The 24,681-nt window shown below is 41.0% G+C and overlaps 1 protein-coding gene across 1 annotated transcript in view; it reads left to right on the top strand.

Moving 5' to 3' along the window:
* The window catches only part of CCDC88A (coiled-coil domain containing 88A), a gene marked incomplete at its 5' end in the record, with an annotated part of 61,921 nt that overhangs the window by 27,863 nt on the left and 9,377 nt on the right, over nt 1–24,681 (top strand). Inside the window, 18 exons of the mRNA XM_082277208.1 lie at nt 464–622; nt 2,012–2,158; nt 2,676–2,820; nt 3,413–3,597; nt 4,964–5,101; nt 7,214–8,284; nt 8,709–8,836; nt 11,690–11,831; nt 12,416–12,592; nt 13,100–13,261; nt 15,570–15,847; nt 16,043–16,186; nt 16,718–16,904; nt 17,269–17,414; nt 18,091–18,183; nt 18,384–18,598; nt 23,356–23,439; nt 24,458–24,661. Coding sequence (XP_082133334.1) covers nt 464–622; nt 2,012–2,158; nt 2,676–2,820; nt 3,413–3,597; nt 4,964–5,101; nt 7,214–8,284; nt 8,709–8,836; nt 11,690–11,831; nt 12,416–12,592; nt 13,100–13,261; nt 15,570–15,847; nt 16,043–16,186; nt 16,718–16,904; nt 17,269–17,414; nt 18,091–18,183; nt 18,384–18,598; nt 23,356–23,439; nt 24,458–24,661 — 3,805 coding nt within the window. The remainder of the gene's footprint in view (nt 1–463; nt 623–2,011; nt 2,159–2,675; nt 2,821–3,412; nt 3,598–4,963; nt 5,102–7,213; nt 8,285–8,708; nt 8,837–11,689; nt 11,832–12,415; nt 12,593–13,099; nt 13,262–15,569; nt 15,848–16,042; nt 16,187–16,717; nt 16,905–17,268; nt 17,415–18,090; nt 18,184–18,383; nt 18,599–23,355; nt 23,440–24,457; nt 24,662–24,681) is intronic.

The raw sequence follows: 24,681 nt of genomic DNA, 5'->3' as shown, positions 1-24,681 counted from the left end.
GAACCTGATCTTGTGTCATTTATTCCTTTATTTGGTATATTATGATGGAAAAAAGTGTTCTGCCTTAGGTTAGTATTTCTTCTCTAATATTTTTGTTTCTACAGTCAAGCAATTTGCCCCCAGTGCATCCTCTGGGAGGATTTTCTTAAAATGAAAGCGCTCTAGTTTTGTCTGGTTTTTCTTTATAGTTTGTGTGTCAATAATGAGGGAAAAACCCCTAAATACATACATAAATATGCAACACACAAAACTACAGTGAGTCCTTGAAAAAGGCCAATGCAGTTTCCTTGGAAATACGTCATCTGAACGAACCCTCTGAAATATATTCTACTGTTTCTTAGTGTTTCTCAGAATTAACTGATACCTCTCTGCATTACCCTGATTTAAACAATGAAGATCTGTGTTACCCTTTACCACGTCCTGTCCAGCCTTACCTTTATTTCTGTGTCTCCCTTTGTGCCAGAACATGAACCTGCTGTCGGATGCCCGCTCTGCCAGGGTGTACAGGGATGAGCTGGACGCGCTCCGGGAGAAGGCGATCCGAGTGGACAAGCTGGAGAGTGAAGTCAGCCGCTACAAGGAGAGGCTCCATGACATTGAGTTCTACAAAGCCAGGGTGGAGGTGAGTAAATCCAGGGAAAAAGTCATCCACAACCACCGTTTTTCTCTTGGCTGGGGCTTTTTCAAAGCTTTTTTGGAGATGAAAACACTGGGATTTGAAAAAGGGTTGCAGCTTCTTGCTCTGGGATACGGCAGTGTCAGGTTTTTGTGACAAACTGCGGTTTTTAGGGAATTGTCTCCGTGTCTAATGGCATGGAGGTCAGCAGTGTTCACCGTAGCTCTAAGCTAGCAAGGCCAGTGGAAGCCTCTGTGAAGGATGGATTGAGAAACCCACGGAGGAATTAATTCAAAAGATGCTATAAATATAATAATTTCTTTCTCCTCCTGTAGGTCTCCTAAGGGAAGGCAATTTTCTAAGTCAAGTGTTGAGGAAATATAGGCTGTTCACATAAATGAGTACGGGACAATGGCATAAAATACACTAAAAAAAGATGTGCCAACACCAGGCAAGGGGAACTTAGAGTTCTGGCATGAGTTAGTGATTTAGGAGTCGAATCAACATGCAGGAATTTTTCAGGCCATCATTCTGTCTGTAAATGCCAAATTTGATGGGCAAGTGCCATACGGCATAAAAATTAGTAAAGGAAAGCATACTGGTATACAGGATTTGACAACAGTGGAAGTTTCATTTTCATAGACTGTTTGAACTAATAAACCCCCTAAAATTTGTTTATATGTTTTCATTGCTTGTAAACTATTGTTTATTTCAAGCATGCTTTAATACAGATAGATGTTAATTAGTTGGGTTTGCTTCATAATAATTAGGAGTTAATTTAATATTTGTGTAGGGAGGAGTATGAAGGATATTTATGTGATCTTTTCTCAGCTTTGCAGCTGACTATGTGGTGAATTTTGAAAAGTTTTGTCTTTATATCATGAGGAAAATTGCCATTTATGTATTTTGCACATTACTTCATCACATGCTATGAAAAAATCCTCTCTGTACTGAAAGCTGCTCAGGACCTTGAGAGTGGCTGGTTTTATTTTAAGATTGTGGTTGCATTTTCAGATCATGGCCTGACTTTGGGCCCAGTGGCCTATAAACCTAATTTTGGGCTGTACATGCAGGAGCTCTTTCCAGATCACAGCCCAAATCACAGAGATACTGATGGTTTAATTATAATTATCAACACCTTATTTGTTCTTAATGGCTTAGGGAGTATTCCATCTAAATTATGTCAGATTTTATTTTCATCAAAATTCATAAATTGCATTTGTGTGAAATTGCTGTAAGTGTGCTTTTTATTATTTTCTAATTTTTATTATTTATTTGCAGCTGCCAGTTTTAGTTTAGGTTTCTGAAACTGCTTGTGATGGTGTCAAAGTTGGTATGAGCAGGGAAATACTTTCGGTTTGGGATTTATTTTTTGTTGTTGCTCAATTTTTGCAGGAGTTAAAGGAGGACAATCAAGTGTTGCTAGAAACCAAGACAATGTTGGAAGATCAATTAGAGGGGACACGAGCCCGTTCAGATAAACTGCACGAGTTAGAAAAAGAGAATTTACAGCTAAAAGCTAAATTGCATGATATGGAGATGGTGAGTGTCAGGGGAGGGTGGCAAAGGCAACTGATACACACTGAATTTCGTTTCCATTTTTAATAAAAGCCTTCAAAATAGTGGATAGAGAAGGAATGTGATGATAAATGCAGAGACTCAAGAGCAATAGGATTGGTATTTTGATGTGAATATAATGAATTGTCACTTAAGTGTTGTGTTTACCCCATGCACTTTGTTTCCTAATACTCAGAGAGAAGTAAACTTTGGAAGAGTAGGGAGTGATTGCTGTAGGTTATGAGGAGAAGAGGTTCTTCTTTGTAATCTTCTTTACTGGTTGTTCCTGTTCCCTTCAAAGTTCTCCCAACTTTTGCCAGTTCCTCCCCATCTCACTGTGTCAGCAAATCAGAAAAGAGCGCTTTGCCCTTCCCTGTGACAACATAATAAAGATAATAGAATACAGATATTACTAGAATATAATAATATAGATAATAAATAGATAATAAAATACTTTGCACATATTGAGACTTTTCTTTTAACCTGTGAAATAATTTTCAAGGAGCGTGATATGGACAGAAAGAAGATTGAGGAGCTCATGGAGGAAAATATGACCCTAGAAATGGCTCAGAAACAAAGTATGGATGAGTCTTTGCATCTTGGCTGGGAGCTTGAGCAGATAAATAGGACTACTGAACTTTCTGAAGGTAAACATAGTTAATGCTTGCAAAGTGATTGAAATTAAAATCTCAGAGGCAGGATAGCATTAGGAAATGAAATGTCCATATTTCTGAAGTACAGAGCGTGTCATCCTCTCGGGAAATGCTGATTCTCATATATCCACGGAGATACAGCCCACATGAAAACTCTGTTCTTGTGATTCTTGTTCAGTGGTGTAAACCCCCTAAATACCTTGCACTTACATTCAGACTTGTACTCCTCAGCACAGATTGAGACTTCTTGCTTTGCTGTTCTCAAAGCTAAGGAGAAGAGCTGTGGTAACAATTTTGATTGTTTCAGTATAACATGCTTGGATATAAACTGGATTCTGTGCAAAGCACTTGTGGAAATTCGGAGATACATCCCATGTTGTGGGAAACTAATCTCTGCTGTGATTAGGAACATTAGGAGAGTAGAACATATATTAATTTTTAACATTTCTAATCCTAACCAGCTCTGGTCACCAAGAAGGCGTCAGAGGGACCTTCAAAGGCTGCTAAATCCCCTATGTTTAAAAATGTAAAGAACTCAGGGTAATAAGTCACCTTTTATTTTAATGATGGTGTTTTTCTCCTGCAGTGCCCCAGAAATCACTAGGCCATGAGGTGAATGAGCTGACATCCAGCAGGTTACTGAAGCTGGAAATGGAAAACCAAAGTTTGCTGAAGACTGTGGAAGAACTGCAAAGTGCAGTGGGCTCTGTGGAAGGCAGCAGTTCAAGGATTCTGAAAATGGAAAAAGAAAACCAAAGACTTAGCAAGAAGGTAAAGGTCAGGGTGTGCTTGGATTGTCTGAGAACTGCCTAATGTTCTTTGCTATTTTCTTTCTAAAGGGTAATTTTATGAATTGCTGTTATTTTGGGTAAGGCATTTGGATAAGGGTCTAAGTGGAGTAACAGCGTTTGTAAGTTTATGGTAAAAAATAAAACCACCTCCAAGAGGTTTTTATCTTCTTTAGTTTTGCTTGTTTATTGATGTGAGAAAGTGACCAGTTTATTCAGAAAGGTCTTGGACCAGTGAGGGGGAAAAATAATTATATATTGGGGATATGATGAGTAATGAAAGTGGTTTAGAATACTGGAGAACATTAATTTTGGTAATTGTGAAGCAGGAGAATGTGTGTGCAGAGGTGAAGAGTGAGGGATGAGTCTGAGCTGAAAACTTGGTCCTGTGTCCTCATTTTAGCTGAGGAAGGGAGAAGGTGGGTCAAGGAATTGATAAAGAGGGTAGTTTGTCAGGTTTAACTGTGCTGATCTGCAATACTTTACTTCTCAAATTATGGGTATCAAATAGAATAATGTAGTCAGTGGTATTTATAGAGAATAAAAATTTGAAAAAAAAACCAGGGACTAATTACAGTGGAGTGAAAATGTCTAAAGTTCCTAAAATAGCTTTGACTTCAGCAGCTATTTCAGGTGAAAGACTACTCTAAGAGTGGGTAAGAGATAATTTAAAGACAGTAAATTAAAGAAATCCCTGCTGCATTCCATGTTCCCATAAGTTTTCTGGTTCCTAAGAAGCTAGTATTTTTTGGAGCAGCCTCTGTGCTGTGCCCAGAAGGCAGCTGGGAGGTACAAAAGAAAGGAATAGGTGTAAGAAGCACACAAACATCATTCAGGTCAACTTGGTACAACTTAAATGTGACAGAAAAATCATGCCTTGGGTATTTTAAATATTAAAAAGTTTTGCTCTCTGCAAGTTGGAACCATTTGACAAAACAAACCCATATATTTAATTCCCAAGGAATCATCTTAATTATCTCTTGAAATAGTTAAGTGAGATCAAACAACATTCAACCTTCCTAAGTTAAAAGGGTCTTGGAGGAGCAGTATAAATCTCACTAAAATGGAATTTTAAGAGAAAAAAAAGATGCTTGAGGAAATACCCAGAGCCTGAGAAAATCTGACCCTTTTTTTTAAAGTACTTTATAGATGCTGTGCTCTGAGCCAGGGAGAAAATTCTGGCAGGAGTAAATATATTCCCAGAAGAAATTAATGTTTCAATTAAAGATTAGAAATTTCTGTTTTATTCTTCCCCTTAAGCTTCTTTATTCATTTCTATGAGGGTGCCTTCAACCCAGCTAAGAGTGTCATTTTTAAGTACATTTCAAAACTTCTGTTTCTCTTCCCAGCTTGAAGAGCTGGAGAATGAAATTAGCCAAGAGAAACAAAGTCTTCAGAACAGTCAAAATCAGAGTAAAGATTTGATGAAAGAAAAAGCACAGCTTGAAAAGACACTTGAAGCACTTCGAGAGAACTCCGAGAGACAAGTGAGTAGCAGAACCAAAAGTTTTAATGCTGCTTTGTGCTCTGCTGGTCTCCTTTTGTAGGATTTTACAGACATAAAGGGATTGTAAATGTAGTGGATTTGCCAAAAGGACGTTTCTGCAGGAAAACAGCTTTTCTGAGAGCTGCAGCCAGTGAGAGACGTGACTCATTTCTGGCTGGGGTTTTGCTGGTGGGTTTAGAGCTTTGTGGTGTTTCTAACGCTCCTGTGGCTTCTGTGGGCGTCTGCTGGAGTTGCTTGGAGGGTGTAGCTCAGCCAGGAGAGAGAATTGGGAACTTTGGAGGGAAGCCAGACACCTCCCAGAGCAGGAGAAAGGTCCCAGGCAGCTGGGCAGTGCTTGGAGTAATGTTGGAGTATTGATGAGAATTCCAGCAGCCTCAGGTCCAGCTCCATCATCCTGCCTTGCACTGGGATGGGTTCCTGCTGTAGTGCTGTAATCCTACCTGGATTTATTTGTGACTGCCAAAAACTGGCATCTGAATCTTGGTAAAGATGTACCTGTGCCTGATGGACACTGGCACCTTCTGAGGTGCCTGCAGAGCAGACAGGTGGAAGGCAGCCACCAGGAAAAAGAGTTCTGGAAGCTTCTGGAAATGCCAGATTTAGGAGTTGAGTGTTTCAGAATTAGAACTGCAGCTAGCTTTTATAAATTCTATTTATACCTCCTGATGACATTGCCATTTAGTTTAAGTACAGTACTTTGAAATACAGAGTATTGTATTTCAGGAGATGCTGAAGATGTTTAAAGGCCCTATTTAATCAGTAAATGAAATTCCAGAAGAAAGAAAAAGGGAGAGGAAAAAAAAAAAGCTTGGCGTATAAGGTTTACTTTCATTTAAAGATACATATCTTGTTTTGGGACTGATATTTCAGTGAGACTAGTTCTGCTTAAAAATAACATGCTTAAGGGCTGATGGGTCAACAGCATCTTTCTTATCTCTTACAAATCCTGTGCTGACACTGGAATTAACTATAGGACGTTCTTTTGATCTCATCAAAAACCATGGAGGCATTTATCAGGATTTTTTGTGGAATTTGGATTATAGAAGCAGAATTCATGGAAAGTAATTGAGTGCCGTGCCAGGTGCCCCAGAGTTGTGTTTTTAGGCACCTGTTAATGAGTTTCTGGTGAATATTCCAGAGCAGTTTGTCATTGCTGGGAGCAGAGCTGGAGCTCTGTAATTAATAGTTCCATTCAGATTTCGCTATGGAAGAACAGCCTATAATTTTCTCAGTCTGTTTTTCATTGCAAGCAGCACTTTTGCTTTTCTCCAAAACAGTTTATTGTTGAAACATCCCTTACACTGGGTTATTAGTGTACACTTAAATATTGATCCAAACAGTTTTACTGGATTTTGCTGTCTGGTGTTACTTGCCCAAATAATTCCTGATGATTTGGAGCAACCTAAAAAGTCAAGAAGTACTAAAAATTAAGATGTAAGTTTTGCTCTTATCCTTGAGGTAGATCTGGAGAAATGTTTCCTAGGAAAATAATTCCAGTATGGTTTACTTTCTCTGAAGCTGGCTTGGAACAGAATATCCGAGGGTTCTTTTTAACTCAAAAATCAGTGTAACTTTGGTGTGTTTCTTCTCAATTTGTTGTTGACTGTGATCAGGATTCCCTCATATCCCACCCATCACCTCCACTTTTTCCGAATGAAATGAAGAGATTTTAGTGGCTCCCACACCTCCCTCCATCTCAGGTTTGGTTTAGAACTTGCCTGCAGCCCTGTTCTTTGTGGACACACAGCTCTGGAATTCACTGAGTATAAGAAAAAGCAATCTAAATACGGGTAAACACAAATGAAAATTAAATTGTGCTAAGAAATAGATAAAGCTTTGCTTGGATTTCTGCTTTATTCATTTGGGGTTTATATTTATCTATTCATATTCAAGAGGAAGAGATTTGAAGATTTACTTTGTTGTCAAACTTGAAATAGTGTTTGTAATTCCTCACATAAATACTGGCAGAGTGAGAGGTTTTTTAACTTAAAATAAAAGGTAAATATATTATTAGTATCTTTTAGTTTATATATGAAAGCAGTTCCTTGTTGGCACATTGTTTATCACTTTACCTTTTTTCTACCCAAATAAGATTAAACTCTTGGAACAAGAAAATGAACACTTGAATCAAACTGTGGCTTCTCTAAGGCAGCGCTCCCAAATCAGTGCTGAGGCAAGAATGAAAGAAATTGAAAAGGAAAATAAAATCCTTCATGAGTCTATCAAAGAGACCAGCAGTAAGTTAAATAAGATTGAATTTGAAAAAAAACAAATCAGGAAAGAACTGGAACACTACAAAGAGAAAGGGGAGAGGGCAGAAGAATTAGAGAACGAGCTGCATCGTCTGGAGAAGGAAAATGAGTTATTACAGAAAAAAATCACCAACCTAAATATCACTTGTGAGAAGATCGAGGCCTTAGAACAAGAGAACTCTGACCTGGAGACGGAGAACAGAAAGCTGAAAAAAACCTTGGATAGCCTGAAAAACCTCACTTTTCAGTTAGAATCCTTAGAAAAGGAGAATTCCCAACTCGATGAAGAAAATTTAGAGTTACGAAGGACAATTGAATCCTTGAAGTGTACAAGCATTAAAGTGGCACAGTTACAATTAGAAAATAAGGAGCTGGAGAGTGAAAAGGAGCAACTCAAAAAAAGCCTTGAACTGATGAAAGCCTCTTTTAAGAAGACTGAACGCTTGGAAGTCAGTTACCAAGGCCTGGACACAGAAAACCAAAGGCTACAGAAAGCCCTGGAAAACAGCAATAAGAAGATTCAGCAATTAGAGAGCGAATTACAGGATTTAGAGTCTGAAAATCAGACCCTGCAAAAGAACTTGGAAGAGTTAAAAATCTCTAGTAAGCGCCTGGAGCAGTTGGAAAAGGAGAATAAGTTGTTAGAACAAGAGACTTCTCAACTGGAAAAGGATAAGAAACAGCTGGAAAAGGAAAACAAAAGGCTTCGACAGCAAGCAGAAATTAAAGATAGTACCTTAGAAGAAAATAATGTAAAAATCAGTAATCTGGAGAGGGAAAATAAATCTCTGTTTAAAGAAATTGTTGTATACAAAGAGTCATGTCTGCGCCTGAAAGAACTGGAAAAGGAAAACAAGGAGCTGGTGAAAAGAGCAACCATTGATAAGAAAACCCTGGTCACTTTGAGAGAGGTAAACACAGAGGAGTTTCTGTTCCCATCATAATCTGTTTGTAATGTACAGAAATTATATCTGGGTTTCTGATTTGGGGATGTTTTTCTGCTTTAATCTGTGTACTGTTAACACCTTTATGCATTAGATAACCAAAATTTCTATAATCGTAGTCATGAAAAGGAAGAATATCATGCTACTGGAACATTTCCCCTTCACTGTCATGTTCCAGACCAAATTTAAATAAAAGAGAGAGCACAGAGAAATCATATTCTAGTTACAGTGTAATGTCTGATAGAGCTGGAAGCTGACAACTGGAAGGAGAGTTGAACATGAATTATTGCAGTCATGTAATGATAAAACGCCCTTGTCTCAGCCCTCCTGGAACTAAGACTACGTTGTTTTATTTCTCTGAAGATACTGACTGTAGTTTTTTCTGTGCAAGGACTTAGTGAATGAGAAATTGAAGACTCAACAGATGAACAATGATCTAGAAAAACTGGCCCACGAGCTTGAAAAAATTGGCTTGAACAAGGAGCGTCTCCTGCACGATGAGCAGAGCAGTGATGACAGGTGAGAATGGCAGGGCCTACCTGAGAGAGAGCACAAATGAGGGTCTTTTTTATTCATGAAGTGGTTTTGCAGACTGGTTCTGTGCATACTCTTAGATTTTTAAGGCACACTCGTAGACCCAAAATGGAACTTGATATTTTTGGAAATTAATTAGTTGATGTGCTGTCACATTCAGCTGACTGTGACAGTGACTTGCCACTTTTTGTTGCTAAGAGACTCATTGAAGTATGTCAGGAGATCCAGTTAATTATAATTAAAATGTTTTATGCTCTAGTCAGCAGCAGCAACAGTAGCAGTAAGAGATAATGAGCTCAAAGTGTTGGGTTTTTTTTTTTCTTTTTTGACTGCCTGTCTGATACAAATGGTTTTTGTCACATAGTGATTACCTTAAACTGCCTCACTCTTTCCTTGCAACCATTTCCTTCTAGTTCTTCCTTCCTAAAGGAAGCTGCATTCCCACTTTCCCTGTCTGGGAAGTATCCAGTGCTCAAGTGTCTCCAGAACTTGGTGGTGGCTCCATCATTCCTCCACACCTGCCATTGGAAAGCAGCTGCTGCCCTGACATCTGTTTCCTCTGCTGTATTTTCCTCCTCTGTCTTATCCTGCAGGGATTTAGGGAAAATTGGTGGCAGGAGCAAAGCAGACTGGTGTGGGCTTCTAGCCAAGCTTTACTTCCCGGTGCTGTTCTGCTGTCATGATCTGTCATGAGTATGGAGATTGATTTGGGGCTTTGTGTGTCCAAAGGAAACCAAGTAACACTTGGGGTTTGAATCCAGTTCCCCTTTCTTGCTGCCAGTGCTCTGTCACGGGGTGCTGCCAGAGTCCTGTGGGTGAATGTGTTACCTGCTCTTGGTTTCTGCTGGTGGCTTTCACCTGCATTTCTCAGCTCCCAGATGAGTCCAGGCGAAGTCCTCAGAACCTGGACTGGTTGGATTTCTTCTGATTTAAGCACTTCTGTGTCCCATACAGCACTTGATAAGCATTTGGTATGTCCTTAGGTGAATATACCCAGCAAAAAACCACCAGTCTTTGATCCAAGGTGAAGCTTAAGCTTAGATGAAGCCCAAATGGAGCAACATTTAATCAAGTTCTAGGTTAGAAGTGGTTGGGCTCTGCTGCTGGCTTGAGCTGCTTCCCAAGCTCCATGTAGAGCTGGAGGACCATGAAAGGGCAGTGGTTATTTTCCATGTGAAAACTTGGGTTGGTTTGAAATTTTGCTGTGCCAGTATCCTGCTTTTCCATTGTTCTCAGCTTCTTCATTCATCCCAAAGACACCTGGATTGCTTTCCTTACATAACAATGCATAGGTGAGGCAGTAGCAGTTCTTTAACCAGGCCTGCAAAGAGGGTGTTTTCATTATAGGCAAAATTGCTCCTCAGTGTGGGCAAAATTATTTCTTTCATCTGTCTCTGTCATTTTGATGATGGAAATTAAAAATGTACCACTTTCCTCCTCCTGGCTGGAAAGAGCTGCTTGTGGTTTTTAATGAATGATCTTGGTAGCACTTCAGAGTGTTTTTATTGAGGTCTAAACTGGCCACGTTTTATGAGTTAACTTTGAAGTGTTTTCCATTTTCTCTTGCCTACTGTCCTTGGACAAACAGATTTATGGATTTTGACTCTCAATCCAAAATAACCCAGCTTGCAGTTATGTTACAAAATTTGTACCATCTTTCATTGTTCAAAATGAAAGTGGATATTGGATCTCTGCTATTATTCTTTTCCCTCCTTTGTTTTCTATAGAACTGTGTAGCTTTTCAGTAGCAGGAATTAGTTGTAGCCAAGTCTGTACTTCAGCTCAAGAAGGTGAAATACTGTATATTCTGCTAGTCATAAGTTGCCTACTCTTCTGTAAATCTTTGGGAATTAGTTGTCATATCTTAGAATCTCAGATTCTCATCCTGCTGCATGATGCTACTGGACAGCTTTCTGCTTATTAATTCTCTTCCCGTTGATCTTCTGCTCCAGTTCCTGACTGGATCTGATGCCACTGTCCATTCAGGAGTCTCCTGCAGTTTATTCCCTTCACTAAACTGATGGATCCTTCAGCAGCCAGGATTAGAAAGGGGGATATCAGTGGTTTGGTTTATTTTATCCAGCTGTGGGGCGGAGTGAGGTGTTCTCCAGATTCTGAGCCACACACAGGGACTGAACTGCTTAGAAGTGATTCATGATTTTGGTTTCAGTATTTCCCATAAAGGATGTGCAGTGCTAAATCAATACAGTTTAATCTGACCACTTCTCTCTCAAATTGACATTTTGGGGGGTTTTAGGTGCCCTGCAATATTGTGAATATGGTTAAAAATGGAAGCTTTGCACATCAAGGGTGGCAACAGTCTTCAAATATCAGCAGCTGGGCTGAGTGAGCAATTTACACATTGATGCACCAAACGAGTGTGCACCTGCACAGTCCTGTGCTCCATCTCCTTCCCTGTCCTCCCCTTTGGAGCTGGCAGGAAATGGGAACTGATGAAAATCTTGCTCTCCAAACACTTCACATTCTAATTGAGTTCAGGTCCCCGCTGGATTCGCTGGAGTGGAGCCAGAAGGAGGAGTGCAGGCACCACTCACTAATGATGCAGAGAAGCTCAGCAGCCCCCTGGTGTGCCTGAACGGGCCTATTTCTGTGTCTGACATGTTTTAGAAGAATGAAGGAGTCAAAAATGGTTTTGACAACCATCTTCTGGTTATTTTTGACATAGGACTTGCTGGGGATGCTGAGGTGTCTTTGTACTTTTGTCTACAGCACTCAGGGATTTTTGAATGTAGCTATGAGACTGTTCTAGAGCATTTTAGAATTTAAATACCTCGAATAGTTATTTGAAATACAGACTCTTTTTTTGTTGTTTGTCAGTAGGTACAAGCTTTTGGAGTCCAAATTAGAGTCCACGCTCAAGAAGTCTCTGGAAATAAAAGAAGAAAAAATTGCTGCTTTGGAGGCTCGTTTGGAAGAATCAACAAATCTAAACCAGCAGCTGCGTCAGGAACTGAAAACAGTAAGGAAAAGAACATTTTTCTGTAAGGTTAAATGACTCCTATATGAGCTGTTGTTACTTCTACACTTTTTGGGTAAGACAGCCAAAAATGGCCATCGTTCAGGTGCCAGAAAGCAGGACAAAGGTGTGAATGCTTTTAAGACTGTGTTGACATCCCTCAGTTGTTGAGTTTATTCACTGGCCATGAAAACATCAGCTGGATAAATAACCTGGAGTCGATTTGATTTGGGATGTCATTTCCAGTTAGGTTTTCTGGCCTACCTTGAACAGCCTGAGTAGATTGGTTAAAAAAGGAAATACAATCACCTTGCTTTAGAATTTTAGTATCACAGTTGGGGGATACAGTTGAAAGCACTGAAATAAAATAGAAAATAGAGGTCTCCTGTTTGTTGGGGTTAAACTGTCCATGTCCATAAATAATTTGTACCTCATCTCTCCAAATATGTACGAAAAACAGGTTTACAAATTCAGTAACAGCACTTCTGTTCTTTGAGAAGGGGCATGGTCAGGTGATTAATTAGTAAATTATGACATACAAAATGGAAAATTCTAAACCTAACTTAAGTTGTCCTAAATAATTCCAGGTGAAGAAGAACTATGAAGCTCTCAAGCAAAGACAAGAAGAGGAAAGGATGGTTCAGAATTCTCCTCCAAGAAGCGGAGAAGAAAATCAGTCTGTCAATAAGTGGGAGAAGGAAAGTCAGGAGACTACTAGAGAATTATTGAAAGTTAAAGATAGATTAATCGAGGTGGAAAGGAATGTAAGATATATTTTAAATATTTTTCTGGTGGTAATTATTTGTGGTGAGCTGTTCCAGTAATGCAAATGAAGGTGCTGTTGAGACACTTTAATTTATCACCTCGTTTCCATCCCAGGCAGAATCTGAATTAAATACTGTGCATGTAGCAGCTGGATTCTGCTCTGTGGGATGCCATAAAGCACTTGACAGGCATTTAAAAAGGAAATGTGAAAACATGAATTTGCCCTTTTGAATCCACAGCTCTCTCTCAAATCCTTGTTCTATAATCCCTGTTTACATGAGTCCTGGAGGTTTCTCTCCTGTTTCTCCATAGGTGCAATATCCATTACCTGTTTTTCCAGTGATAAATCCCCCCAAAGGTTGTTACTTTGTTCTGCAGTTTTATCCCACCCTGTAAATCTCTGCACAGTCCTGCTGCTTCGTATGGTCTGGAAAACACTTCTGTTTTATCTTGGAGTTCCTGGAGCAGCTGTGAACTGAGGTTTTGTGTGGTTTTAAACCCCCCAGAACGCGACGCTGCAGGCAGAGAAGCAGGCGCTGAAAACGCAGCTCAAGCAGCTCGAGACACAGAACAACAACCTGCAGGCCCAGATCCTGGCCCTGCAGAGACAGACTGTGTCCCTGCAGGAGCAAAACACAACTCTGCAAACTCAGAATGCCAAGCTGCAGGTAATGCTTCCTTAGTTTGATTTCAAAAATAAAATTAAAGGGTTTTTTTCCAAAGGAAAACTTAAAATACATCTTCATCGTTGGCTTTAAAATCCCATTTTGCTTCCTGGAGAGACATGGGAAAGGAGGTGATGTGAAAATAATCTGCACTCAGCAATCAAGTAATGGTTTGTTTGCTGATGGAAAATTACATTTTTAGAAATTGGTTTTAATCCTTTGTCCAGTGTAAAATCTTGATTTTATACTTAGAAGTAGAGTAGATTCTCTTATCCAGCATTCCAAGATTACTTGGGTCTTTTACTGTATTTATACATGTAAATTAGGTCAGGGAAGTAGTGTGTGCAGCCATATTCTAGTAAATTTTATCTATTTTTTATAAATATCTAAAAAGAAAAGCAAAGCCATACCTAAAAGAAAAATCAAGATACTTAAATACAGAAGATTTTAAAAAAACAAAAGAAAGTGGAAAGCTACATAAATATGTGAAGACATGAATTTAGATAATTGAGAGGCAGAGTGTCTTGCAGCTCTTCTGGCCAAAATTCAGGTGTTGTCCTTATATTTTACAGGGTTATTAAATATGTATCTTTTTCTTTAAAAATGAAATATTCTTGTCAATGGATTTAATGCTTTTTGGAGTTCCAAGAATCAAAACTCCTTCAAGGGGGAATAAAAACCCCACAATGCAGCAGAAATAGTAAAGAGTGTCAGAAAGGATGGAGGGTTGATGGAAATCCGAGTGTCAAGGACTGTTTAAATGAAACAAGTAATGCATTTGGTGGATGCCTGGAGTCTCCTCCTGGCTCTTCCTGAAAAGCAGAACATTGTTGTTCCACGGATGCACTTTCTGCTGCCAAGCTGAAATGTCAGTAGTGCACAGCACTCCTGATAAAACAGGACATTGGCGCACACCCTGTGCCTCCTCTGGTTGTTAAAAATCAGTGGATATGACATGGAAATAGCCTGTTTAACCAGATGAGAGTGGATTGCTGGGATTCAGAGCTCTCTGAGTACTCTTGTAATTCCATTCATTAAAAAACAGAGGAATATCTCTGTAGTTCCTTTTTTGCCTAATGCCCAGCAGCACAGGCCTTTCCTCTCTGGCAAGACAGTTCTCCATGAGCTGTAAATCCAAGTGGAAGTTGAAATATGTTCAGGAAAATCAAGAGCGATGAACTGTTGGCTAAATCTGAAGCGCAGACTAAGCTGCTCTACCTAGACTGTGCCAAAACTGTTCCTGGGCAACTAATTCTTCTCTTCCTCCTGATAGCCATAAGGAGCAGCCAGAGGAAAGGATGTCTGAAAGGGTAACTGGGAATTCTGACCTAACCAAACTCAGGATTCAGCCTGGGAAGTTTCCCAGCACACCCATGCCATCAGACATGACTTCATTTCCAGTGAAAGGTTCAGCTTTCTCATGTGTAACAAAGAGCGCTGCAGTTCCAGCAGGAAGGGATTTGTTCCCTGGTAACAGCAGGAACTGGAGTGAGAGATGGAATTTTCTTTCCTTAATAGATATCCCGAGGGTATTAGAAGCCTCTGTAGTTTGTGGTTTTCATCTCTTGAACAGGAAAGAGAAGGAAACTGGTACAGGTCAGGTGACAAGCACCAATTCTTAAGGATATCCAAGGATTCAATTTGGTAATCTCTCCAGAGGCACAAAAAGTGAAGTTGTTGGTTGTTTGGGGCTTTTTAAAATTGTCTAATGGTGAAGGCTTTGGTGTACTAATACACATTAATACTGTTCTGAGATAGTTCTTGGAGAACTGGTGCTGTTCCACAAAGAGCACAGAACAGAACATGTGTAGTTCCTTCCAGGTGCTGTTATATATCTCCCTCTCTGTGTTAAATGGATGCTCCTGTTGGAACTCTCATTGTAAAGGAATGTGTGGATACCATGAAGATTTTATGGTGACAGCACAGAATTTTTAAAAATACAGATCTCCATGCCAGTGTGAAAGTTCCTTTTATTTTAGTCATGTCACAGGTTTTTGCTTTTATTCGCATCACTGGGGATCCATTTCTCCAAGGTATCTTGATGCTAGAGGAAAGTGGCCCTGTCAGCAAGATAACACTTTAACAGATGTTGAAAGGTAAATAATGGTTTGATCCATCCCTGTCAATTTAATCACGCGCTTCAATGCTTTCTGCTAAAAAACTCTCGTGGAACGTTTTGAATTGGAGCTGTCTCCTGGGATATAAGAAAAAGTTGTCAATGGAGCAACCAGAAGGTCGTGAAGGGTTCAACCCAAGAAATCTTCAAATGGGAGATAAAATAACCCGGGCTGTGCAATGTTCCTGGCTGCAGGTTGAGAATTCCACGCTGAATTCCCAGAGCACCTCGCTGATGAACCAGAACGCGCAGCTGCTGATCCAGCAGTCGGCCCTGGAGAACGAGAACGAGTGCGTGCTGAAGGAGCGCGAGGACCTCAAGGGGCTCTACGAGGCCCTGCTCAAGGACCACGAGCGCCTGGAGCAGCTGCACGAGCGCCAGGCAGCCGAGTATGAGTCCCTCATCGCCAAGCACGGCAGCCTGAAGTCTGCTCACAAAAACCTGGAGGTGGAGCACAAGGACTTGGAGGATAGGTAAATAAAATACTCAGGGAAGTGAGTCTGCCCTTCAGCAAAAGCTGCTGTCTAATGAAATGACAGAATGAATAAAATCAGCATCACTTAATCACTAAGATTTAAAACTTTGACAGAGGCCATTTCATCAAAATTTTTTTTTTTTTTTTTTTGTCATTCCACAAAAAGGAGTGTAAGTACTGTCTTCCTCTGCAGGTACAATCAACTGCTGAAACAGAAGGTGCAGCTGGAAGAGCTGGAGAAAGTTCTCAAGACAGAGCAGGACAAAATGCTGCAGCAAAGTGAGAAACATGAAACTGTGGCAGCAGAATATAAAAAGCTTCGGGATGAAAATGAAAGGTAAAGAGAACTCTGGCACCTGAGCACCTGCCAGCGCAGCCTGACCAAGTGCTGTGTTCCTTCACATTTCTTAACATCTAATGCTGCTATTCCAAATGCCCGTGATCCCACAAAAATAATCATTATATCCTGAGGGGACATGCGGGACAAAAGGACATGGCAGGGCCCAGGAGGGACAAATAGGGAATGGGTATTTGTAGCCTCCATGATTGCCAAAGTTTGGGCCATTCCTATTTTGTGTTGTCAAGAAATCCTGGCTGTTTTGTAAGATTCTTTTGTTCTGAAAAGTGGCATCTTAAAACTAGTTATGATGTAGAGATACTTCTTTGTATTTAAATATACAGAGAACTGTGCTTGGCTCAAAGGCCAGTTTCCTTCTCAAAGGAAAATGAGGCTGGGATAACTTACAGTATGTGATAGTAAGGAATTTGTATATGTATTTCATGGAGTAGTTGGAAATGTCCTGTTTCAGAGGGAGTGTGGGTAACAAACTCATTTCCAGCACTCGTTGATGCTGTCTTTGCATCCCAGGCTCACTCACACGTACAGTCAGCTCCTGAGGGAGAATGAAGTACTCCAGACTGACCACAAGAATCTGAAAACATTATTGAACAATTCCAAACTGGAACAAACACGGTTGGAAGCCGAGTTTTCCAAACTCAAAGAACAGTACCAGCAACTGGATATTACATCAACAAAACTAAATAATCAGTGTGAGGTATGTAGGGATTCTGCTGTTTGTCGTGGCTGGATCATAGGAATATTTATATCACTGTATTTATAAGTTTATAAAATCATATGAAGAGCTGGAGAATCAGTTTACAGATAATGAAGTGGATCCAGAGGCTAATTAATTTGCCTGCTCTACAGGCAATACAAAATTTCAGGCTCATATTAGGGAAACCGGTTTAAATTATTTAAAGCATCAAAGAGGCTTTTATCAATTGATTCGTGATTTAATTTTGGGTTTGATTTGACTCTCTGAATCCCTCTGTAGACCTAAATTTTCTTGATAATCTCATTATCTGTATGTAAAATACACTCACATATAAGTGCATGGGCAATTTAACCTGTTTTAACAGCTGCTCAGCCAGCTTAAAGGAAACCTGGAGGAGGAGAACAGACACCTGCTGGATCAAATCCAAACTTTAATGCTGCAGAACAGAACACTACTGGAGCAAAACATGGAAAGCAAGGATCTCTTCCATGTGGAGCAAAGGCAATACATGTGAGTTGTGAAAACAGTGAAATCACTGTGATGAGGGCAATTAGGACCCCAATACTTGTATTTTTAAACAAAGCTGTTATATATAGAATCTAACACATGTGCTGCTTCTGAAATGTTTCTTTTTAAAATAAGAATTCCAGTAACAAATGTAAAGCAGATAATTCAGTATCAACATTATATTTGTAGTTGTAAAGGATCAGTACAACTGTGTTCATTATTGATGATGCAAATAAGGAATAAAAACGATATTTATTCCTCATTCTACTACTGGCAAAATTTAGATTTGTAATCACTGTATTTGTAGGTTCATACATTCATACATGAATCTACATCAGTTGAAGATTAATTTGTAGATTTATAATCTGAATTTCTTTAGTGGACTCGAGAGAAGGGAAGAGAAAATGTGCTTGTCTAAATGATAGAGCACTTTATTTTAAAAGGAGAAATATGTAATAAAGGCAAATGGAATTTTTTTCAATTTTATATCATGAAGTTAAGCCTAAGGCTGATTGATTGTTTGCTGTATCTCTTCTTTTTTTCAATAAGAAACACGTGCTGTGTAAGAATTCCTCACAAAAGGTGACAATTTTCAGATAACAGATTCCCAGAGGAACGTGCTGCCCACGCATCGTGTATACGTTTTGAGGCATAAATTATCATTAATTTCTGTTTGCAGTGACAAACTAAATGAATTGAGGCGCCAGAAGGAGAAACTGGAGGAGAAGATAATGGATCAGTATAAATTTTATGAGCCGTCTCCACCACGAAGGTACTGATGAACATGATGTAAAAATCAAACACAGCTCTAAAGCATGACAGACCTGTTCTGTTCTGTTCCCACTGAACATCGAGATTCTGTGACATTCATGGGATCAGAATCACGTCTGTGTCTTGCATAAAAATTAGGAGAATCTGCAGGCCTAACAGTGTGTTATAAATGCAGTGAATGTGCTGTGTTATTGGTGACAGAAGGGGCAACTGGATCACCCTGAAGATGAGGAAGCTGATCAAGTCCAAGAAGGACGGGAACCGCGAGCGCCTCAAGTCAGTGACGCTGACGCCCACGCGCTCCGAGTCCAGCGAGGGATTCCTGCAGCTGCCCCACCAGGACAGCCAGGACAGCTCCTCCGTGGGCTCCAACTCCCTGGAGGACGGGCAGACCCTGGGCACCAAAAAGAGTAGTAGTGAGTACTGCAAACCACTTCATTCCGTGAATAAACCTTGGCTAAATGTTGGAAAAGACTGCATATTCTGGAGGATTTGTAAAGATCATTTTTAAGTCTGTAGGAATGAAGCCTGGATTAATTTATTAAGGACAGAACTTGTTGCAAACTCCCTGAAGTGTTTGGGCAGAACTAGTTTTGAGCATTTCTGTATCTCACAATGTAAATGTTAAAGTACACTCACAGTGCCTGGGTAAGATGAAGCAGGCACTGGTACTGGGTCAGATGAGCAGGATTTGGGATAGAATGTCAGATGTCATCTCTAGGACCCTTTTTGTTTCTCCCTCTTGTCCCGGCATGACTCTTTCCCCTTGTCTTGGAAGTGTTTTTCCAAGCTGTGGCTGTGCTAACATCCTTGAGTTGCTAAAAACACCTTCTGTCTGAAGGTGTTCCCCCAGCATCTCACAAAACCAGCGATGAAATTTGGATATGCAGCAAGAAGTGTTAATGCAGAGACACAACCTGTTAAAAAGATGGGAATTGCTACTGATCCTGAAATTGGAGTGAAGTAGCTGAGAGGGAGAATGAGGACTTACAAAAGTGTGATTAGATGGAATATTCCAGGCACAATTTGCTGACCTTGAAAGATCTGATACCCATCCCATTAGGGTGCCCCTGATACATAAGGCCAGATTCCATTTATTATTCTTTATTGCCTATGGTTTTTGTTCTCCGCTCTTGGCATGAATCATTAACTGCCCAGTTTCTCACAACTTGAGAGATAATTACAGCCAAGTTATCAGGATGTAATGGTTCTATTTAATAACTGTGCACCAAAAGCATTTTGGCTGTGCATGTAAAAGCATCAGAATCCATGTGCATTAACAGTCACTTCCAATTTTTGCACTACTACTTCTAAATTTAATGTATGGGGTTTTAAAAGACAGCAGGTCTGGGGTTTGTGCCAGCTGTGAATTATTGCAGCCACTATGATGTGGTATTTTTTCTTCTGTGCTTCTTGCAGAAGCTTAGTCAAAGTTAAAAACATCCAAAAATGCTATTTTAGGGAAAGTTAAAATCAGATGTGTAATTTTTAATAACTGAAGAAAATAGTTCAAGGGTACATTTTAGCACTTTTGTTACTAACTTCTTCTCCCTTTGGGGAGCTCAGCCTTTTCCAGTGTAAGCTTCAAAACAGGTACTTTTAAACTTTTTTAAAAAGCAGCTGTTGCTTTTACATCCAAACCGTGAGTGGTGTGGAATTGGGGAGTGACTGAAGCTGTCCTGGATGTGTGTCAGTGGGAATTGAGAGTGTGCACGCTGTGGTTCAGCCCATCTGCATCTGTGTCAGCAATGTCATGGTCTGGAAGGGCTTTTCTGTGACAGTTTTCTTTGCATGATCCTTGGGACCTTGTAGTGTGCAGTTACCCTCCTGGGGAGCCACGGCTGCAGTTATGGTGGCTGAGCCTCAAAAGAGGTTTGAAGCTGTTCAGACCTCATTAATTTTCTACTCCATGGACCTTGTTCATGTTCCTCTTAATCCCAGTGTATTTATCCACAAACTGGAAGGGCTGATCTAATTCCGGATCCTAACCTTCCTCCAGCACACATGTCGCCATGGAAACCACAGTTTTGGAGAGAATTTGGATGCATTTTGTGCCAACTCAGCTCTGACAGTCTCTGAGACAGCGATCTGAGACAGTTTGTGCCTCACAAAGCAAAGAGAGTATCTCAGTATGACGAGTGCTGGTGATGGTGCACGTTTTGCAGTCTATTTCTTCTGCTCCTAGAGTGACCGTAAATCCTAAATCCCGGGATCTGGGGTCCTTTCTTTTCCGTGGGAAGCAGTTTGGCAGTAGCAGCTTCCACTGAAGGAGCTACAGGAGGGAGCAAACGTGTGAGTGCCCCCTGTCTGTGCCAGCGCTCAGGTGAGCTCTCCGTGCTGGCTGAAGGCAGCTCTGCCTCCGGAAGAGTTCTGTGCCACCCTGATCTCCGGCATCTGGGAAAGGAGCTGGTTCCACCGGGAACTGCCGAGGTGAAATGTCCTGTGTGTCCTTGAGGAGGCAGGAGAAGGTAGCTCACCTTCCCTGGCACAAACCAGCGATGTTCTGAGCTGGAGGACTGAGTGTCTGACATAGAGATCTCCAGGATAGACAGGGCTCACACCCCACATTCCCTGTCAGAGATACTGATTCCAAAAGTATTTGCTGTGTGTGACATCTGTAGTTTTTCCTCTTTTCTGGGTGGTGATGGAGATTGTGTTTTCCCAACACAAGCCACTTTCTCATGCAAATGTTTCCAAGAGAGCTGTTATCTCCCTGGGAAAGGTGATCTTGGCACAAAAATCAGGTTACCCTGTTCTCAGAGAACACCACCCGAGGTCTCACAGTGTGGCCAGAGCCTGTGTCTGATCCCTCTGGGAAGTAGGGGGCACCTGGAGGGCTGTTGCTGTCCCAGCAGAGGCTAATCCTGCAGGAAGTGTGTGTTCCCGACTGCAGGGTTTCACCTTGGCTTTTCATACCTGCTGGCAGTACAGCCTCCTTCTTCCCAGGTACTGCCCGCAAATTATTACTGATCACCCCTAATGATCAGGTGGGTGCCGTGGATCTGACACCTGCTATGTGCAGAGCTTTTCCAGAGAAAACCCAAGGCAGGCAGAGGGGATTTTTGTTTTCTGTGGAAAAATACAGATACTCTTTGCTGACTTCCACTTCAGCCATTTCAGGGGATTAACAACTTCCCAAGGAATTAGGGCTGTTAGTAAACTGTCACCTCTGCTAGGAACACCAGTAGCAGGCACGCCATGTCACAGAGGGAATAAAAGAAGTGTCTGGGCTCCATTTTCCAGTACCAAGGCATTTTAAAGATTTCTGTCTCGAATTTTCTTCTGTGCCTGAACAAAACAATGTCAGGATTTTAATACAGAATTCCCCAGAGGATTTCAGGCAAGCAGGAGAGTTAAAAAATAGAACGTTTCCTGCTTAGTTGAGGAATTCTGCAATAGTCATCATTCATTCTCAGCTCAGAAAGCAAGAATGTGTTCATGGAATACTGAAAAGAGAAAGAATAGTTAATTGCTGCAGTAGCTCTTCCATCCCAGTATTAATTACTATTATTACCATTCCAGGACATTTCTTGAGGTGAATTCTGTGCAGACATCACTGACACGGTTTCCCCTCCAAGCATTTTGCCTTGTTCATGCAGGATTTCCAGGCCATCAGTGGTTGCAGGGGAGTTTCCTGGTGGGCACAGTTGCTGAGAGCCATACATCAGCCCTTTTGGAGGTGGTCTGTGTTAATGGACAGGAAGGACAGCTGACTCAAATGGTTCTTGAGCATCCTCTGGTTACTTTTTCATAAGATAAAGGTGTTTTTGGTTAAGAGGGATCAGTTATCTTCCGTAAAAAGGATTACAGAGGGATGAGTTTTTTTGTCTGTAGAGGATTATAGAAGTTAGAGAAGAAATTTTTTTCTGTGTTGTCTTGCTGAGAGACAGTAGAAATAGACCAGAATGACCTCTTGGTCAGATTGGTTTGAGAACCTGTTCCTGTGGGTGCAGACATGGGAAGAGCTGATGGAGAGGGAGGAATATGGAATATTTCAGTGCCAGGGTAGCTCATGTGCACTTGTAAATGGTATATATGATATATATGCACTGCTCTGTAAACAGAGCTGCTGTGTGCCAGGCTGGGGGAGCAGGGCACACCTCCCAAAAGGTGCTGCAGAGACAAACCAGGCAGAGCATGGTCTGACTGACCTCTGCATGAACCAGAGCTGCTGCTGTCTCTGCAGAAATCACCACTTTGGGGAATTCCATCCTGTGTCCCCTTTTGGATCTTTACGTGGTGGCTCCTGTGCCTGGCATCAGCCCCCTAACTTACCCAAGGCAGGTCAGCAGCTCCTAATGCAGAGTTCCTGACTCCAAGGACAAGATTAACTCGTGACTTCCCCCTCCTCCCTCTTTTAATACTATTTGTAATTTTAACTCTGTAATTCTCCTGGTAGAATTTAACTCGGTTTTCCTTGGGCCCTCCCAAAACGTTACAGTAACACTCACATTTGAAAATTTTTGCTGTTTTTTTTTTTTTCCTTTGGTATTTTTTCAGCTAAAAAATTTGCACATTTGAAGCAGATTGATTTGAGTTTAGATTGATTTTTACCAAAATACTACCCACAAACTACATTGATCAAAAGGCCTATGCAGGTTTCCTGTGAGACAGTAGATGACCAAAGTTACTACTGAGCACAAAATGGAAGAACTGAAGATTGATAATAGACTGTGTCCTCTTATATGTGCAGGCAAAGCATTATAGAAGTTATTAGCCCCCAAAAATAATGATGTGAACATATTTTAACGTAGAAATTGTCCTTAGAGTTGCTTTCATTTTCAGCTTTTTTTGCTTCACATTTTTCGTAATGTTCAAAAAAAGTTATTTTTCACAGTAAAAATTACATAGTGGTCAATTTCTGTAATCACCTGCAAAGAAGTTACATTTACTTTTTTAAGAGCTTCAAACTGTATTACCCTCTGCACTGTAATCTTCAGTGCATTTCTGAGTTACCTGTGGAAGTCTTCCTAGTGCAGTTTTCCTATTTCAGTGTAGCTTTCATATTTCATTATCACCCAGAAGCAGGAGAATGATAGCTTTTAACATAGCATAGCTTAAACTCAGACATTCATTTCTGTCCTTAGTTTCAACATTTAACTTCCATCTGTTCTTCTCCCTTTTTTTCTTTCATTTCCCTGTTTCCGTTTTTCCTCATGCTATGACATAAAAGTGGGTGCACTGAAAAGACTGCCCTTTTTGAGGAACAGACCGAAGGAAAAAGACAAAATGAAGGCCTTCTACCGTCGCTCCATGTGTAAGACTTTATGACAGTTCAGCTTCTTCTCGATGGCTACACTGGCTTCCGTTACTAATTTTTCACTAACCTCTCCCTGGACTGCGCTCTATTTTTCCTCCTCTTTTGCAATGTGCAAGTCCTGCTACGGTACAAGGAGCTGGAGCTTTTTCTTTTTACCTCCCCCCCCCCCCCCCCCCTTTTTTTTTTAAACTTTGGCACTGAATACTTTATATCTGTGCAGCTGTGCACACACACGTAGCCACACGTTCCCGTGCACATGCATATAATCTATTCAGTGCAGTGTGACTGCATATATTTGTATACATAGATGTCTATATACACATGGCCCCATGTGTATATAAATTTACAGTGCACTGTGTTAACGGAAATAGTTTTAAATGACACGTTTCATTAGCCTTTTGTTAAGAAGTCACTGTAATTTTTTTTTTGTTTAAAGCAAGTGTAGGAGATTGTGCAAGGCTCTCTGGTGGTCTGTCACTCTGCGAGTGTTCATCAGTTCTCATTGCCAAAATGTTGCATTGATTTCTTTTGTTTCGTTTTATTTTCTAATGAGGGGTGGACAGTTTTCTCGAGTTTGGGGAAGTGAAGGTGAATATCATCAGATGTGGTATTTTTCAGATCCTCTCTCTGTTGCTCTGTAACCCCAGTGTGCCTGCAGTAACCTGCACTGTACAAGGATCCCGTGTCAGCGCTGGCACTCCGTTGTATGAGCACCTGTGCCCGTTTTGTCCCTGCTCATCCCATTTTCTCATGGCAAGCAGCTGTCAGAGCCTCTTAACAGCACCTGGCGCATGGCGACCCCCTGACAAGCCTGTTTGAGCACCTCCCTGGGCTGCGGGAGCCTGAGCCCCCTCCCTCCCGCCGAGCCGGTTGCATGCGGTGCCGGGGTGTGGTTTGCTCCTGCCGGCTGCGGGCGCTTTAATGCTTAGAAAACTGTCCGACCTTTGCAATGCAGATTAAGAACCGGAGCGGGTACATTGCCCACGCTGATCATTTGCTTTCATTTGCATCCCAGCCATGAATGACCTGGTGCAGTCCATGGTCCTGGCAGGAGGACAATGGACAGGTAGTTCTGAGCATCTGGAGGGTCCTGATGATATATCCACGGGTAAAAGGAGGAAGGAATTGGGAGCTATGGCCTTCTCTACTACAGCTATCAACTTTGCCACTGTCAACTCCTCCACAGGCTTCAGATCCAAGCAGTTGCTAAATAATAAAGGTATAGGTAGAAGCTTTTTG

The sequence above is a fragment of the Coloeus monedula genome (genome assembly GCF_965178545.1).
Source record: "Coloeus monedula genome assembly, chromosome: 2".
In the NCBI taxonomy this organism is placed as follows: Eukaryota; Metazoa; Chordata; class Aves; order Passeriformes; family Corvidae; genus Coloeus; species Coloeus monedula.
Note: the sequence above shows the minus strand (reverse complement) of the source record. Positions and strands in the feature narration are given on the sequence as shown.